Source organism: Mobula hypostoma, chromosome 24 (genome assembly GCF_963921235.1).
Source record: "Mobula hypostoma chromosome 24, sMobHyp1.1, whole genome shotgun sequence".
In the NCBI taxonomy this organism is placed as follows: domain Eukaryota; kingdom Metazoa; phylum Chordata; class Chondrichthyes; order Myliobatiformes; family Myliobatidae; genus Mobula; species Mobula hypostoma.
Genome location: NC_086120.1, coordinates 34,146,873 through 34,165,687, shown reverse-complemented (window position 1 = coordinate 34,165,687; position 18,815 = coordinate 34,146,873). Strand labels below are relative to the sequence as shown.

The 18,815-nt window shown below is 41.6% G+C and overlaps 2 protein-coding genes across 5 annotated transcripts in view; one reads left to right on the top strand and one right to left on the bottom strand.

Annotated features, from left to right (window-relative positions):
* Positions 1–2,401, bottom strand: part of LOC134337143 (proprotein convertase subtilisin/kexin type 4-like) — a 39,561-nt gene extending 37,160 nt beyond the window's left edge. The window contains exons 1-2 of one of the 2 annotated variants that reach the window (XM_063031987.1): positions 2,049–2,401; positions 395–499 (exon numbers count right to left, since the gene is read on the bottom strand). In XM_063031987.1, the coding sequence (XP_062888057.1) occupies positions 395–499; positions 2,049–2,213 (270 nt within the window). In that variant the 5' untranslated portion in view covers positions 2,214–2,401. Of the gene's footprint in view, positions 1–394; positions 500–1,881; positions 2,029–2,048 lie in introns of those variants that run through there. The other variant, XM_063031988.1, reaches the window with a different exon arrangement.
* The window catches only part of LOC134337145 (receptor expression-enhancing protein 6-like), a 38,796-nt gene continuing 21,314 nt past the window's right edge, over positions 1,334–18,815 (top strand). The window contains exons 1-4 of one of the 3 annotated variants that reach the window (XM_063031990.1): positions 1,334–1,589; positions 3,238–3,345; positions 4,829–4,925; positions 16,548–16,641. In XM_063031990.1, coding sequence (XP_062888060.1) covers positions 3,337–3,345; positions 4,829–4,925; positions 16,548–16,641 — 200 coding nt within the window. In that variant the 5' untranslated portion in view covers positions 1,334–1,589; positions 3,238–3,336. Of the gene's footprint in view, positions 1,590–2,527; positions 2,636–3,237; positions 3,346–4,671; positions 4,926–16,547; positions 16,642–18,815 lie in introns of those variants that run through there. The other 2 variants (XM_063031991.1, XM_063031989.1) reach the window with 2 other exon arrangements.

Sequence of the window (18,815 nt, the reverse complement as noted above, 5' to 3'; positions counted from 1 at the left end):
GTATTCATCCCACACATTAGCAGACTTAGGCCCATAGCTCTGAAATTCTCTTCAGACTTCTGATTCAAATAAAAACTCAAATATCATTATTTTACATCTCTAAAAAGCATCTAGTTTGGATTCATGTCAACTTTTACTATGCTATGAAATGTTTTGAGACTGGACACCACAGGGAGTGCAAGTTCGACATTTACACGTTACTATTCTAACCTCTGAATCCTAAAGCAACATCAACATAAGAGTGATATACATAAAGTAACAAAACTAGAAAAAAATATTGCAATCTATTATTTTTCAGTGATACAAGCCTAAAACAGGGTATTTACATATTTACATATGTACATGTTTTACATATTAAAACCTATTTACATATATACACTGCAAGGCAGTTTACCTTGGGCTCCATTTCTAGCCGCTTATGTCGCATTTGGTGTGGATTGAGTGATCGCTTCATCACAGCTTTGTGTTTAAAGTAGTAATAATCTTCATCTTCAAAAATCTTTAGAATCAGAGAAAGAACAACTTTGAAATGATACTTCTGACATTTACTTCCTGATCTTCCTATCACTGGTTGGGTTGAATGTTATAATTCCTGTTATTCCTATCAAATTATCCAAGACTCTTTGGAAACAGACCTACGTAATAATACGCAAGAGCAGAATTATGCCATTCAGCCCATCAAGTCTGCTCCACCATTTCACCTTGGCTGATTTATTATTCTTCTTAACCCCATTCTCCTTCCTTCACCCAGTAACTTTTAAAGTCCTTACTAGTCAAGAACCTATCAAAGTCCTCTTTAAATATACCAGATGACTTGGCCTTTACAGTCAACTGTAGCAATAAACTTCACACTCCGGGGAAAGAAATCCCTCATCTCTGTTCTAAAGGGATGTCCTTCTATTCTGAGGCTGTGCCCTCTGGTCCCAGACTCCTCCACTACACATCATATTCACTGCTCACATTTCCACTTAATTTTATGCCACCATCGTTTCATATTACATCCAGAAATAGCATATTTTACTTTTAGCCTTCCAGCTAGCAAGGGCCTTATTTTGACCAAACTGACATGAAGAGCAACAGCGTCCCCAGGGAAAATTTAGCATAGCGTTTATTTTATCTTTGCCATTTGAAATTGCTCCTAACAACATCTCTTGTCGCAAATACCCTGGAAAAAAAAACTTAAAAGACTTAATTATTTTGCTGCATTTACTAGCTTTGATTTATCACCGTTGTAAAACAGAACTGCAGCAGTATTCGTTTCAGCAGTACGGTAACGGCTTTCAGATGTTAGCAGGCTAACATGGGTCAACTTCCTACCAGGCAACAATGATCGTGCATCAAAAAAAGTGTCCAAAATAATTAAACCATTTTGAAAAGTATTTTTTTTTAAATCTGTATGAATAATTTCCAAGTCTCTCTTCCCTAGAAAGGTTACACTGATGTTTCGAAATTCAAATTATAGTTTAACAACGACAGAACTACTACTGGACGTAATCCAGCTTCTGAATGATAACAGCTGCAAGCAAAACAGTGGCTGGGAGCCCGTGGACTGTCTTCTGAAAGAAACATTTACAGGGGCCGATACGCTCGTAAGTTTGCGAATGACAGGGATGCGAAGTTGGATGTGCGACACTATTTCTGAACAAGGGGCAATTATTTTTAGAGACCTGGTCAACATGTGTCCCTGAATCAAGATCATCAACACAGCCTTTCACACTGTTGCCGGGAGCTTTGAGTGAATTTCTTTGCTTTTAAAGTACTACGGGGTGCAAACCTTTCTAGAGAAGAGTTTGGGGGGGGGAAGATTCGGGGAAAAAAAACACGTTGCTAGAGGAACTCAGCGATTCGGGCAGCAATCTGTAGAGGGAAATGGACAGTCACCATTCCGGGTCGAGACCCTTCATCTTGGAAACCTGGCTCTGCTGCAAAGAGGCGAACCCAAACGCAAGGCGTCAAAATAAAAGGATACAGTTGCTGGGTTGGTGGAAGCGCAGGATGAGCCACTCCACCACCGGTACACTGACTATTCGGTTTAGAGAGCCATTTACCCGTCCCAGGTTAATGAAGCCGTGCCTAGAGGCAATGTTCTGGGCGTGCTCCGCTCCACCGGAGATGCGCACCGCCCAGGTGTTGGTGTAGAGCTCCCGGCCGCCGGCGCCGCCGAGGAAGTGGCTGAGGAAGGCGAGCAGCAACAGGCGGCCGACTCGGGTCATACCGGTGGGGAAGGGGTTGAGGGGGGGACGAGGCTGCGAATTCCCCGCCCGCTGTGACCACTACTGCGAACTACGTCACTTTATCTTCTGCCATGTCCGGCACAAGGGAGGGAGGGGTGGAGGGACACTAACCGCCCGCCACTCATTAAATACTCTGGGACATGCTCTCCCGCTCCAGGGCGAGGAGGCGGCGCGATAAAGTTTCAGGAGCAACTCCGCCCCCGGGGGGTGAGGGTGGGGGGGGCTGCGCGCCCTGCGGTTTCTCTTCGGGAAGAGCCGATGGTTCACCTGCCCTTCAGCCCGACCCCACCCGGGCCGGCTGCAACGGTCACCGAGCGAGGGCCAGCTGGGCGGTTGACGGCCGGTGACCTCACCAGCCACGGTCGGCGATGGTGACGTCTTCCAGGCAACGTCACAGCCAGGTGAATTTCAGGAAGGCAGTTGACAGTCAGTGACGTCACGGCCAGGTACACTGGAGCGAGAGTTGACATTGAGTTAGGGAGTTGCAGACCCATGCCAAGGGCTCCATACTATTTCCGTTTACTATCAATTGGTCCCTCGCCTTCTACATTTAAATATCTGATACGGGGCTGTCAGAGGTGCGGCAACAGCGCCACAGCACTTCAATAACTTTGGTCTAACATCTTTAACACAAGAAATCTAATAATTTTACAATTGCCCTGGTTCTGACAAAGAGCCTACACCTGAAACGTTAACACTCTTTCTACAGCTGGTCAGTGTACATAGCATCCTTTGTAGCTTCCCCCCCCCCCCCAGACTTCCAACATTTTCTGATATTTGTGGGTGAGAGGAAGGCGGTTTCAGAGTCAGAATCTGGTTTAATAACGTCGTGAAATTTGTTAACAGCGGCAGCAGTACAATGCAACACGTGATCATTTTGGGAAAAAATAAGTAAAACGATTAAAGTTTATATGTGTATGTTAAATAGTTACAGTGAAAATGGTGCAAAAACTGAAATAATTTAAAAAGTGAGGTAGTGTTCATGGGTTCAATGCCCATTTAGGAGTCGGATGACAGACGGAAAGAAGCAGTTCCTGAATCACTGAGTGTGTGCCTTCGGGCTTCTGTACCTCCTACCTGATGGTAACAATGAGAAGAGGACATGTCGTGGGTATGTTCTACTTCTAACTCTATCTACTCTACTTTCATCTGTCAAAATTGTTGTTCATTTTCTTCCATTCTCTGCATATCGATCCAAGGCCCCTTAAACATCGTACCTGCCTCCACCACCACCCCTGGCAACAACCACTATGTGTGAAAACAAGTTTCACACATAAAATGCTGGAGGAGCTCAGCAGACCCGACAGCATCTATGGAAAAGAGTAAACAGTCGACGTTTCGGGCCGAGACCCTCCATCAGGACTTGAGAAAGAAAAACATGAGAAGTCAGAGTAAGAAGGCGGGGGAGGGCAGGAAGAACTACAAGGTGGTAGGTGATAGCTGAAACCAGGAGAGGGAAAGGGGTGAAGTAAAGTGCTTGGAGGTCAAATGGTGAAAGAGATAAAGGGCTGGAGAAGGGGGAATCTGATAGGAGGACAGAAGGCCTTGAAAGAAAGGGAAGGGAAGGGGGGTAACACCAGAGGGAGGTGATGGGCCGGTAAGGTGATAAACTAAGGGAAGGAAATGGGAATGGGGGGATGGTCAAGGTAGGGGGGGCATTATCGAAAGTTCGAGAACTCGATGTTCATGCCATTCAGGTTGGGGGCTACCCAGACGGAATGCAAGGTGTTGCTCTTCCAACCTGAGTGTGGCCTCATCGCGGCAGTAGAGGAGGCCATGGGCTGACATGTCAGAATGGGAACGAGAAGTGGAACTAAAATGGGTGGTGGCCACTGAGAGATGTCGCTTTTTCAGCCGGCCGTAGGCAGGTGGTGCTTGGCGAAGCTATTTCCCCCTCTCATTTAAATACGTGTCAAACGTTTTTAACATGCTGGTTAAACTTTTTGACCCTAGGCATAAATGTACCGGCTATCTGCTCTATTCATACCTCTCACAATTTTACATAAACTCCCTGTTCTCTCGCTATTTTCTATTCTGGTTAAATTGAATTTCTGGGGACGCGGAGGGGCACTATAAATTAACCTACCTACCAATCAAGTGCTGTCATAATTTTCCAGGGCCTCTGTAAGGTCATCTCACTAGACAAAGACGTTCCGACCTGTCCAAGTGTTTCATTCCCCCCTCCCCCGCGGCAGCAACACTACATCCATTTTAATAAACCGGATATCAGACCGCTCACGGTAGCACACATGGGGGTAAATAAAAATAGGAAATGTACTTCCCATCGAGGGAGCAGTCTGTCTCGATTTCTCGGTCGCGATGGGGATAAATTTGCACACAAACAGGGGATGAGGTACGAATAGTTGCTCCAATTGGGTATTTACAACGTCAATCAGAGGATAGGGGCGGAAGCGGATTGAACAATAGTTAAACGGATTGGAAATAAAACTAGAGTCAGCAACTGTAGGATTACGAGTTTTCCCAACAGCAGGGCGGGCTGGAATTTTGTACGGAGTTGATTTCTGCTTAGAGCATAGGGTGTGCTGAAAATAAACCAAACTAATTTTTTTTTAAAAATGCCATCCTTACGTGAGCGTTTGGAAAAATTTCTGGACGAGAAGAACTTCTTCACAAACATTCTAGAGAAAATTGAGAAGAAGACGGGTTTGCGCAAATACCATCTGGCCACAGGTGGGTAACAGATGCTGGCTAATAGCCTTTGTTTCACTTCGATGCAAGAGTGTTTATAATTATGCGACTTGAGAAAAAATATTTTGTACAAAGTTATCTACTGTTACAATGTTATAAACAATTTTGTAGACTCAGTGGGAGACGTGACGGTGTTATAAGAATTGATTCAGCTCGGTTCCTTTCAAACAATTTGTGTGTTGGGTCCACACGAGAGTGGTAGTTGAGTTTGAGTACTTTGCGTGGAGACCATAAACAAGATAATTTGATTCGCCTACTGATAAAGTATTTTATAATTTCCATTCCAATCACCTGGTCTTGTGGTTTCAAATGCAGTTTCAAACTAGATTGAATACTGTAGTGTTAGTGGTTTCAATCTCAATTACAAAACATCGTCACCTAATAATTTAAATCGGTATAAGGTGCGCGAGTACTTTTTAATAAGAGTAAAAAAAACGACCAATAGTGAAAGAATTGTCCCTCTTCTAAGGTTGTTAACTAGTTTGTAACAATAACTGTTTAATAAGTAGTTTCCAAATGTTATTAATTTAGGGAAAGAACAAGTTGACTCAAATTGTTCAGGATGAAACTTGAAAACTGACCGATTAGGTTGCTATTTGAAAGGGGTTCTGCTATGTTAAAACAGGCAAAAGACTGCAAAAATTCATTATTCTGGCGTGGAGCTCTGTATGGAGTACCTTGATGTGAATGATGGTTATTAGGAGGTATATGGGGAGGGGGAGTGAAAAAGTATAGTGGAAATATTGCAAAGGTTCAATAAGTAAGAATCTTTCATAATCATTATGTGTTGTGTAGTATGACATTGATGGTCATAGTCTTATGACCATGATTATACTTGGCAAGTTTTTCTACAGAAATGGTTCACCATTGCCTCCTCCTGGGCAGTGTCTTTACAAGACTGGTAACCCTGGCCGTAATCAATACTTTTCAGAAATGGCCTGATCAGTGGTCACATAACCAAGACTTGTGATATGCACCAGCTGTTCATATGACCATCTGCTCCAATGACTTCACGTGACCCTGACTGGTGTGGGGGGAGGGTGCTAAGCAGATGCTTACCTTGTCCAAGTGTGACCTGTAGGCTAGCGGATGGAAGGAGCGTCTTACCCCTCCCTTAGTAGAGACTTATCTCTACCCCGCCCACCCATAAGAATCTTTAGAGTGACTTGATAGTTGAGGTAGGGTCTTTAAAGTGGATACAGGAAATGTTTCCCTTGGTGCAAACCAAAACTGAGAGGTATAATGGAAGTTACAAAATCCATTTAGGAATTGAGGCAAAAACTACCAAAGAGAAATTAGACTGCCTAATTTGCCAACGTGTATGCTGAAGAAGAGAAATGTGCGGATTTGTTTGAGAGAAAGCTAGAAGTAGAACAGCAAAATTTATTAATACCTATTGATAAGTGAAAATGGAGAAGGTTCTGTTTTGCATCCTGATGCGTTTGAGGTCCAAATGTCCTTTGGAAGTCAAGAAAGAGGCATAAAACTTGTTGCTGAGCGATTTTATTAAGTGTTACAAGAGCGAACAGTGAACAAAGAAAGAGGAGTTTGCAAAATGAAGAAAAGACAAAGGAGAGAGCAACTGAGGTGGTTTCATACTCAGACTGGAGATGATAAAAACTCGTGGTAATAATTTATCCTATGAAGTAGCCAGATTCACGTAGCATGACACCTGCTACTGAAAGCTAGGAGGAAAAAATGCAGGGACAATTGTGCCATAATTACTGGAAAATTCACAATGTTAATTTTACACCCCAATTAGTTACAACAGAGTATGAAAACTGACATGGGTCATTTAGGCCAGTGAAACTATTTTGTACATTTGTTTCTTTGAGTCTATTATCACATTTGATTGTACCCTTTCTAGAAACTCAGTGGGATTTTAAAAATAAGATTGTTACAGTGCTGTTATAAAAGTCTTCACTTCAACAATGTTCAAAATCCTTGTCTATTTTTCACTAGCTTTCTCAATCTAACTACACCATAAATCCACCAATTTCTGACACCTTGACTAGAAGTGCTCTGTTATGCCAAACTTTTTAAAAACTCTCTCAAATCCAGAGTAATCATCCTTGTAACTCAGGCTGATGCTTTAGTCCATGAATTTTCATTTGGTGCAGTGCAAGTATTTGCATATTTTTAGTCTTTAACAAGTGCAGCAATTCTGCTCTCAGAAGTTTGCAGATCTTCTGATGTTGCTTCCATGTGCAATTCCAGGTTAGGCTTGTTATTTTATGTTGATTTGAAGGTGGTAGAACAATTGTTTATTTTCTGTGTGCTCCATACTTAAATTTGGAGATGTAACCAGCTGAATTGGAAAATGGGTAACACTTTTGTAATTCTGTGAAGAAAAATCTTGCCTTAATTTGTAAGAACCATCTGTGATGTGTTAGCTATTTTGCATCAATGAAGAGGTTTGTATTTTAATGAGATCAATTAATAAATTGACGATCTACCACATGAAAAACACCCAATCTTTATTTTGATGGTGTTTCAACCATTGAGATTTATTTAACAACTCTTTTCCTGTTTTAATGTAAATTGTAGATTGGAACTTTCTTTTCACACCCAGAGATCAACTTCAAAGCTGGAACTTAATTGATTTATTGGTTGTTTTGCCTATCTCTGAACTTTAAGTTGCTAAAAGTGAAACAAGTTCTTGGCAACTGATGCGTTTGCAAAAATAAGCAAAATAGTCATAAATAATAAATTGTACTATTGTTATAAAACACACAATGCTGGAATAACTCAGCAGGTCAAGCAACATCAATGGGGAGGGATAAACAGTCGACATTTCGGGCCGAGGCAGTTCATTAAGGCTCATTACCCTCTAGAGATGCTGCATGATCTGCTGAGTTCCTCCAGCATTTTATGTGTTACTCTAGATTTCCATCATCTGCTCAACCTGTGTTTAATAACATTTGCTGTTTCTAGTTAGCCTTCTAGAACTAAATGATTTGTGCTAAGTTCAAATAGAAGTTTCACTTCTGGTAGCAATGGACCGTTTGGAATATTGCAAAACACTAGGAGCATTGTGTTCTGATAATGATAGTGAACTGCTCTCAGATTGGTAGTCTGCTTATCTTTTTATTTCACAATGACTATTTTATTAGTAACAATAGTAACACAGCTAGATACTCTAGATACTGAATACTACCTCAGTTCCAGCAATCTGGGTTCAATCCTGACCTCTCTGTGATCATTAGTTTCTTCTCATCCTCCAGAAATATGCAGGTTGGAAGATTAACTACTGTAAGTTACCCCAAGTATGTGATTGAATGGGTAGTGGTTGGGGGAGGGGGGTACATGGTTGATCGGAATATGGTGAGAGCAAAAATGGCACTAGTGTTAATGGGGGGATTGGAAGGACCTTTTGCCAAGCTGTATATCTCTAATATATTCAACAGTGACTGGGGCAGTTGTTTTTTTATTTCTTGAGATACAGCACAGATTAGGCCCTTGTGTCCCTTCGAGCTGTGACACCCAGCAACCCTGATTTAACCCTAACCTAATTGCAAGACAATTTACAGTAACCAGTTAACCTACCAACCAGTGTGTCTTTGGACTGTGGGAGGAAACCGGAGAACCTGGAGGAAACCCACGTGGTCATGAGGAGAACATACAATCTCCTTGTAGATACTGGTGGGAATTGAACTTGGGCTACCGGTGCTGTAAAGAGTTGTGCTAACCACTACACCACTGTATTTTACAGCCAATACAGCATAACAAGGGACTGCAAAATCCCCAATTCACTCAAAGGAAGAGCTACCTGCTATTAGTGTCTCAGCAAAAAAGGCCCTTTTTACACTAGCTCTCGTGTGTTGGACAGGCCAATCCGCCTATATGACCAGCACTAGGCTCTTCAGAGGAGGAAAAGATGAAAACTGAATCAGGCCACTATACCTTTCAAATCTGCCTATCATCCAGTATGATTCTGGCTGAACTTTCCTGATCTTAACTCCTCCTCTGTGCCAGATCCCCAAAAAACCCTCATTTCCTCAATGTTACAAGCAATAATCTATCCCCACCTTAAATGCATCTGATTGCTGGTCTCTGCCACCCTCTGAGGCAGAAACATCTGAGACATCTCTATGCATCTCAGTGCAAGGTAGCCAGCCCCTTATTTTGTAAATGTACGATTGTTCATAGTTCTGCCACACATGCACACAGAGGAATGGATGTGTTCAAAACATCCCAGAGTATCTTCAATCCCAAAAATGAATATGCTCAAGTGAATTTTGCTAATGATATAAAATGTGAAGGCCCCATGCAGAAACTGCCAAGAGCCCCGTCACCCAGGACATGGTCCCTTCTCATTTCCTTCAGAGGAGGTACAGGATACTGAGGGCATACACTCAATGTTTGGGAATAACTTCTTCCCTCATCATTTTCCTGAACAGGCACTGAACCAACCTATGAACACTGCCTCAGAATTTTTGCTCTATTTTTGTAATTTAGTTTTTTTGTGTACAGCTGCCACAAAGCAACAAATTCCACAACATGTGTCAGTGATATTAAACCTGATTTGGATTCAGGAGTCAGGTCTCGTTTATCTGCGTGTTCTCTCTGTGCATGATCAAGTAATGACATGAACTGCAATCCCATAAGTAGAATATGTAAATATGTTCAAATTTGTACTTTTAGTGTTTTGCAACATTTGCATGTTACTAGGGAATATCTCCGTTCAAGGTCTTGAGCACAGTGTTCCCAGATAATATCACATTGAACTTGAAACACAAATATGGAAAAGTTGGTATTTTGCAAAAGCGGTTGCTCTTTTCTTTGACTGAATTGTTCACTTGATAACCACAATGAACGTAGTTGGATCACTACATGCACTTTGGCCCAACTGCCTCAAAGCTGATCCAATTAAGCTGTAAAAGTTTTATTTTCATTTGGGATCATGGAAGTAATTGATACAATTTGCAACTTCTATCTTCAACAAATGGCCTCTGCAACCAGAATTAAGGAAGTGTTTGAGGTTAAAGAACCTTATTTCACTTGGTTGCATTCTTTTTTTAAAAAAAAATGAATTGAGTCAAGGATGATCCTGTGACCTGTAGTATTTGCTTTGCTATCAACTATAACTCTACAGCACCTGTTTGCTGTTTCAGCCATACAACTTCACACAATGCTTAAAAATGACATGTATATTGTTTGCATTTTAAACTGTGTTTGCTGGGGCAAAAGATCTCTAACACAACTGAATACATTCAGCATTCATGCTAAAATAATTATTGTAGGGTGTTGTTAATACTGTATTGTCAGTCATATGCCTACAATATTCTGTGTTTAGGAATTCAGGATAATACCTGTGTAGGAATTCCAAATTTGTGGGGTTTTAGCTTTTTAAAGAAATATGGGAACAGATTTCAACTTGTCAATTTTTTTTAATGGAAAGCAAAGGACTGTTAAATCCAGAGCTCCTGAAGGTAATTGTTTTAAGCATGTTAACTTGAAGCTTGACTTGTCCTACATCTCTGTATTTAATGGCATTATATTCCTACTTTGCCTTGTATGGATTTAAACTAATGACTAGCATGGTTTAATGACATTTTAAGGTGAGAGGTAAAAGATTTACAGGGAATCTGAGAGGAAAGCTTTTCACAGTGGATAGTTGGATATATGGAACAAGCTGCCAAAGAAATTGGTAGAGGTGGGTACAATTATATTTAAGAAATACTTGGACCTGTTCATTGATAAGGAAAGTTTGGAAGGATATGGGTCAAAAATGGGCAAATAGAACGAGCTTACAAAGTCTTCTGTTGGAGTAGACAAGCTGACAGAAAGATGAGGACTTTACAGAATAGTTCAGACACAATGACGTAATTCCTAACTACTGCCAATTATTGACGTTTCTCTTTTAAAGTAAATACCCCAGAAGTTTATGAAACCTAACTCTTTGGTCTAATAATGAGTTATAAATCCTGTTTTTACTGTTGATAGCATAATCTTCAGTTACTGCAAGCAAACGTTCCCATTCTAAGATGGGGGATGTACAGCCTGATGCACATCTTTATCAATTATTTAAACATATGGAGAAAGAAATTTATTCTCCGAGCTGTTCAGAGGACTCTAATTTTAGACTTTTTGTGAGTTTCTTATTACTGTTAAGTTATTTTGTAGATATTTACACACTACTTGTGGTGTGCATGTCTATGAAGTGGAATTGTATTGCTGTGTTTAACAGGATGTTTCTGCGGATGACTTAGTTCAGGGTTTGTCATTGCCTTTGAATTTATCGTGTATGCATTCCTCGTGCTTTAGCCTTGCTGTCCCTCAACCTCCCGCCCTGCTCAGCAGGATATTTACATGTATTTAACTCGGCCTCTTCCACAATGATAATTTCTAATTTTCTCGCTATGATAGGCTTCAGCCCTACCTTCAAGAATTCACTCCTAAAGCAGTTCCATATGTTTAGCTCCATATGCTTCTGCCTTTTTTTCCTTTTTTTCTTGAAGTTGCTTTTGATTTCTGAACAAAATCACCATTGAATAGAAATGGAACAGATTTTCTGAAGGCAAGCAAGTTTTCTGAACTCACTGGTGCCATTGTGTAGACTTCATCTAGTTCTTGCAGCATGCTTTCAGGTTTTCTCTCCCAAGGCAGGTGCTGAACCCCAGCTGATTGTGACCGTTTGCTGTTGGCCTTTTCCATCTGTAGGTGGCTGGCCCAGTCCTGAATGTCAACACCTCAGCTCCTGCTTGTTAGCCATGGTGAGGTCCTGCTACTCGGCTGAGTAGCGTGTCCATCTCCCAGCAATGCTGAGATCCCCCACACATTCCATCTAAACAATAGAGTTCAAATTTCAATTAGGTCAGTTTATAGGTGCTTAGAGGGCAATGCTGTTTCAACTGGGAGCTTCATTTTTCTGTTGTACCTTAAGCTGGTTGGGCTGCTAGGCATGCATTGGGAAAGCTGTAGGCCTTGCTAGTCTGTTCTCCTTCCTTTTTGGAGAGGAGAAAGTACACACCGGCCATTAGCAAGCTACCATTTTCCTTGTGAAGTAAGCGTGGCTCTTCATATTGTTAGATTGCCTTTAGTACGAGGGTAGGTAGAGCAATGACAAGATGGGTTCCCAACCTGGAGTCCAGGGACCCCTTGCTTAATGATATTGGCCCATGGCATAAAGGGGCTGGGAATCCCTGATTTAAGAGCTGCTGGTATCAGTGGCCCAGAATTCATTATGAATTCCTCCGAAGGGTCTGCATCCTATTAAGATCAACCAGATTTCCTGGTTTATTTGCATGCTTTCCAATAAGAAAAGCCTGTAAATAATGGTTGTCATCATAGGAATGACTATAAGCCTTTAGAAAATCCACCTATCAAGAAGTGTCATGTTAAAGTTATGGAGTTTGAGCTATACGGCATGGAGAATGGGTCCTTCAGCCTATCTTAACCATGTCAGCCAAGTTGCCTAATTGAGGTAGGGTTTTTTTTTTGCCTGTATTTGGTCAATATCCATCTGAACCAGGAGCTCCCAAGCTTTTCTAGGCCATGGACCCCTAGCATTCACTGAGGGACCTATGGTTAGGAAGCCCTGATATAAACCTTGCCTCTCCATTTACCATCAAAACATCTCTGAAATTTCCAAATTGGACTTGCATCTACCACTGCCTGTGACAGCTGATTCAATATCTGGCCCACCCACCCTCTGTGGTGGGGGGGGGAGGGTTGCCCCTCATGGCCCTTTTGACCCGTCCTCTAGTTTTGGATACTCCTACCCTCGCAATTTTATAAACCCCTGTAAGGTCACCCCTCAGCCTCCTGTGATCAAGGGGAAAAAGTCCTAGCCTGTCTGGCCTCTCCTTGTAACTCGAGCCCTCCAGCTCTGGTTACGTCCACAAAACTTTTCTGCATCCTTTCCTGTTTAATATCCTATGGTTTGGCAGCCAGCGCAGTGTGTAATACTCCAAATGGGGCTTAGCCAACACCTTGCACAGCTGTTGTGTCAGAGCATCTGTACACCTAACTGTTTTGTTTCCATAAGACTTCAGTCCTCTTTAATGTAATGTGACCTAGACTAGTATTAACCTAAAACACAAGGGGTAGAAATGTCCTCCCTCCCCCCCCCAAAGAAAATGCCTCCCATTTTTTCCCTCCTTTGCCCTGTGGTTTCAGAAAATGAGAACAGTACCCTGCAAGTTCCTCCTTTTGAAATGTGGAGTAATTCACTCGTGCCATCCAATGCTGGGCTCTTTGAATCTGGAAAGTATCAATCACTGCGGTTTTTTTTTTCCTTGGAATTGTAAGCTCATAAATCTCATTGGGCCACCTTCCCATAATGTCACTTTACACTGATGCAGTTACTCATGGCCAGTGTCACCAGCTTCTCTTGTGATCCACGTTATTCCTTTTCTACTGACATAATTTCCTACCACCTTTTACAGTCATCGACTCAGAGCTCTGCAGTACAGAAACAGGCCCTTTGGCCCATCTAGTCCATGCTGAACTGTTATTCCACCTCGTCCCATTGATCCACACCTGAATCTTAGTCCTCCATATCCCTCCCATCCATGTATTTACCCAAATTTCTCATAAATATTGCAATGAAACCCACGTTCACCGATTCTGCTGGCAGCTTGTTTCACATTCGCACCACCCTTTTATAAAACCATAAGACATGGGAGCAGAATTAGGCCATTTGGCCTATCAAGTCTGCTCTGCTATTCCATCATGGCTGACTTTTATAATCCTCCTCAACCCCACTCTCCTGCCTTCTCCTCAAAACATTTGACACCCTGACTAATCAAGAACCTGTCAACCTCTGCTTTAAATATACTTGACTATTTGATCTCCACAGCCACCTGTGGCAACGAATTCCACAGATTCACTACCCGCTGGCTAAAGAAATCATTCATCATCTCATGGACATCCCTCTAGTCTGAGGCTGTGCCCTCTGGTCCTAAGTTCACCACCTCTTTCTTCCCCCCCCCCCCAATAGAACACATCCTCCCCACATCCACTCTATCCAGACCTTTCAATATTTTCCTCCTCGTTCTTCTAAACTCCAGCGAGTACAGTTCGAGACATTAAATGTTCCCCAAAGGTTAACCCTTTAATTCTTGAAATCATTCTTGTGAATTTCCTCTGGACCCTGTTTAATGCCAACACATAATGTCTTAGATAAGGGGCTTAAAACTGCTCACAATACTCCAAGTGCAGTCTGACCAATACCTTAAAGCCTCAGTATTACATCCTCTCTCTTGTACTCTAGTCCTCTCAAAATAGATGCTAACATTTGCATTGCCTTCATTGCCACTGACTCGACCTGCAAGTTAACCTTTTGGGAGTCCTGGGCAAGTCTTTTTACACCTTTTTTTAAATTTTCTCCCTATTTAGAAAATAGTCTACGCCTTTTATTTCTTCTACTAAAGTGCATGAGGAGGCACTCCCCTACACAACATTCCATTTGCCACTTCTTTGCCCATTCTCCCAATCTGTCTAAGTTCTTCTGCGGATTCCCTGCTTCCTCACACTACTTGCCCCTCTACCTTCGTATCATCTGCAAACTTGGCACAAAGCCATCAATTCCTTCATCCATGCCATTCTGACTGATAACATGAAAAGTATCAGTCCCAATACCGACCCTGTGGAACACCACTAGTCAGTGGCAGTCAACCAGAAAGGGCTCTATTAATTCCCTCTTTGCCTCCTGTCAGTCAGCTAACCTTCTATTCATGCTAATATCTTTCCTGTAATACCATAAGATCATGTTTGTCAACAGTTGACACTATATGACCATGGTTTTTAATGCATCTTCTCAAGGTTGATGTCTTGCTTCAGTATTACGTTGCTCCTAAGTCAAGTTTAAATGTCTCAGTTGCTCTTGCACCAACATCTTGGCTTAAATGCATCTGATGAGCATTTATTCCATAGAATTGGCATGAAGTCCACTGTTTCGAGCTGTCATCCTGAATCTGACCTTGTCTCTATCCCTGCACGGCTTGTACAGGTCAGTCCATGAACTTGGGATGTTCTCTTCATTGTGCACTATTTGTAGAGATGGTTGCCAGTCCACATTTCCCAGATCTGTATCCATAGATGGAGCACTTTTTTAACTACTTTTACAATCTTCCAACACCTACCTTTTTAAGCAATCATGGCTTTACTTTCTCATCTGTCTCTTGCGCTTTACTGCATGCACTGCCTTACAGATGTGAGGCTGTGAGCACAAGTGATGACAGCCCAGACTGTCATGAAAACCAGCCTCCTTCATTGATGTTGTATACACACCCCAATGCCTCAGGAAAGCAGCCAACATAATTAAGGACCCATCCTATCCCTGTAATTCCCTCTTCTCCCCTCCCCTCTGAGTAGAAGACACAAAAGCTCGCGTATATGACCGGGCTCAAGGATGTCTTGCATCCCTCTGTTATAAGGCTCTCAAATGATGATTAAAAATGACCTCTTGATCTCTCAACCAACCTCATCGTGGCCCTTGCACCTTGTCTGCCTAAACTGCACTTTCTCTGTCACTATAACACTATTTTGTTTTCTGTTTTTCACCTTTTTTAATTCTACCTCAATGGTTTTTAAATAAAATTACATAATCTGGTAAACAAATAGTGGGATTACTTACCAGAATTTTATTTTGCTTAAACATCTCGGAGCTCCTAAAGTGAAAGGAGTTCCAAATGATTCTAATGTCTCTCTTCGTCAGCAGTAAATGTGATTCAGGTTTGATTTGCATGTGATGGACAAATCAGACTTTAGAACTGCACACTTGCTGTGTAACCTTAGATGTGGACAACTACAACAGAGGTTTCCTTGTCAAGAGAAAGAAACCGGAACAGTCTTAATCATTAGGATCTTAAATACACATGAGAACTGACAATGGATTTTTTTTAAATGCTGTGGTTAATCTTTTTTTTAAACGAAACTTCAGATGGCATCCACATCAGATAGGATAGTTAAGAAGGCATCCAGTGTATTGGCCTTCGTTGACTAAGTTCAAGAGCCAGGAGGTAACGTTACAGCTCTGTAAAACTCTGGTTAGACCACACACGGAAATTATGTTCAGTTCTGGTCACCTCATTATAGGAAGGATGCGGAAGCTTTGAAGAAAGTCCTGAGGAGATCTACTAGGATGCTGCCTGGATTAGAGTACACAGCTTGTGAGGAAAGTTGAGCCAGCTAGGGTTTTGAGGGGGGATGAGAGGTGACTTGATAGGTGTCCATAAGATTGTGAGGCATAGCAGACAGTTGGCATCTTTTTCCTAGGGCTGTAATGGCTAATACCAGAGGACATTCTTTCAAGATGAGTGGAAGAAATTTTAGGGGAGAGGTCTGAGGTAAGTTTTTTGTGCAGAGGGGTAGTGCCTGGAATGCATTGCTGGGGTGCGGGAGGGGAGGTGGTGTTTATTGTCAGATACCTTGGGGATATTTAAGAGGCTCTTCTATAAGCACATGGATGGAAGAACAATGGAAGGTTGTGAGATATGAAGCAGGGAAGTGCTAGATGACTGTGGAGTAGGTTAAGTGACTGGCACAGCATTGTGGGCTGAAGCCCCTGTTCTAAATTGTCACTTTTTGTATGAGAGAAACTTAGTTGAAGGCTCCTTTTGGTAGTAATTTCACTGTTTCTATTTGTCTCTTTTCCAGGTTCAGTATCGATCCTTGGCCTTTATCTTGTGTTTGGATATGGAGCATCTCTCTTATGTAATTTGATTGGTTTTGTGTATCCAGCTTATTTTTCGTGAGTATGAATTTAGAGGAAAATATCTGTCCCATGACATTTTGTATAACATACTGCATGCTTTGACTTCATACAAATCTATATCTTTTTATTAACTCGGGTTTGTAGTTCTTGATTCCATTCTTTCCTTCAATACAAGAATTTAAGTTGAAAGCTTCCTTTAGCAGCATTACATTATTAGTCTGCACAATAGTACCTCTTAGCTCAATTGTCAAACATTTGATAAGTTGCAAACAGAATTGTTGACTCTAATTCTGAATGCAGACAACTTGCTTGTTGGTCGCAGACAAAATTTGCAAAAATATTCAAGCTACTAACACGTCAAAATCTGAGCCAGACCTTAAGCTGAATTAAACTGAAATGTCAAAAATTAATTTCTGAAATTGGGAATTAAATGTAACCTGTTCACAAGTGAACAAAATCCTTAAATTTGACTCGTACTTCAATTATCACAGAAATTGAGCATTTTTAAAAAAAATTCAGGATTGTAATATCCATGTCTAGTTTATATATTTAACATCGTCTCAATGACACTTCATCTCCTTAGTAGAAAGTGCATGCTGACTGCATTTTGTAACCCTAACACTGTTGTACCTTGTCTCCCTGAGTAACCAAAGCAGGTACAATGGATTCCAGTTAATTGGGACACGTCATTTTGGTCCAATTAGGCGACTGCCCCAAATAACTGAAGTATCATAGAAATAGTTAACAATTTTTTTTAAAAACAAAGGACAAACTGCCATTTAACTGAATAACTAATCTGAGGAAAGACATTCTTGCCATAGAGGGAGTACAAAGAAGGTTCACCAGATTGATTCCTGGGATAGCAGGACTTTCATATGATTAAAGACTGGATCGACTAGGCTTGTTCTCTCTGGAATTTAGAAGATTGAGGGGGGGATCTGATTGAAATGTATAAAATTCTAAAGGGATTGGACAGGCTAGATGCAGGAAGATTGTTCCTAATGTTGGGGAAGTCCAGAATGAGGGGTCACAGTTTGAGGATAAAGGGGATGCCTTTTAGGACCGAGATTAGGAAAAACTTCTTCACACAGAGAGTGGTGACTCTGTGGAATTCTCTGCCACAGGAAACAGTTGAGGCCAGTTCATTGGCTATATTTAAGAGGGAGTTAGATATGGCTGTTGTGGCTAAAGGGATCAGGGGGTATGGAGATAAGGCAGGTACAGGGTTCTGAGTTGGATGATCAGCCATGGTCGTACTGAATGGCGGTGCAGGCTCGAAGGGCCAAATGGCCTACTCCTGCACCTATTTTCTATGTTTCTATGATTGTCAATACCTTCTAGATTCTTTGCAGTTCTTAACTTGTTGAAGTTGTGAAATCATTTTATTTATACTCCTAATTATTTCTGGCATCTCCAAGCCTGAATGCCTGAAACCACAGTGAGCAAAACAGTTCAGAATTGTCCTGCTGCTTATTTCTCATTAACGATTAGTGACAAAAATCACTGCTTTTTGAACACAAACACATGCAACTGACACTATTTAAAAGCTGTTCACTCTAGGCATGGTGTAGTGTCTAACGGCCACACAAGTGCACGTGGCTGATGCTAGTTGGAAGCTTCGGCAACAGTCTCCTGTCGCAATTAAGCGGCATTGTGTCCCAAATACACAAAGGAAATTCCGGCTAACTTCTCTATTAGTTTTTGTTCTTCAAAAGCTGTTCCAAATAAGTGAATGTCCTGATTAATGAATGGCTCAATTAATAAGAATCCACTGTATAGGTTGTGGTGCTGAATGGGATAGGCTATGTCATGGAAAAATACAGCACAGAAACAAGCCATTCAGCCCATCTAGTCAATACTGAACCATTTAAACTACCTGCTCCAGGACTATAACCCTTCATACCCCTACCATCCATGTACCTATCTAATCTTCTCTTAGAAGTTGAAATTGAGCCTGCCTGCATGCACTGATAGCTTATTAAGCACTCACTACCCTCTGAGTGAAGAAGTTTCTCCCCTTGTTGCCCTAAACTTTTCACCTTTCACCCTTAACCCATGACCTCTAGCTGTAGTCCCACCCAAACTTTGTGGACAAAGTCTGCTTGCATTTACTCTGTCTATTACCCCTTGTAATTTTGTATAATTTCTGTCAAGTTCCTCTCAATCATCTGTGTTCCAAGGAATAATGTCCTAACCTGTTCAATCCTTCA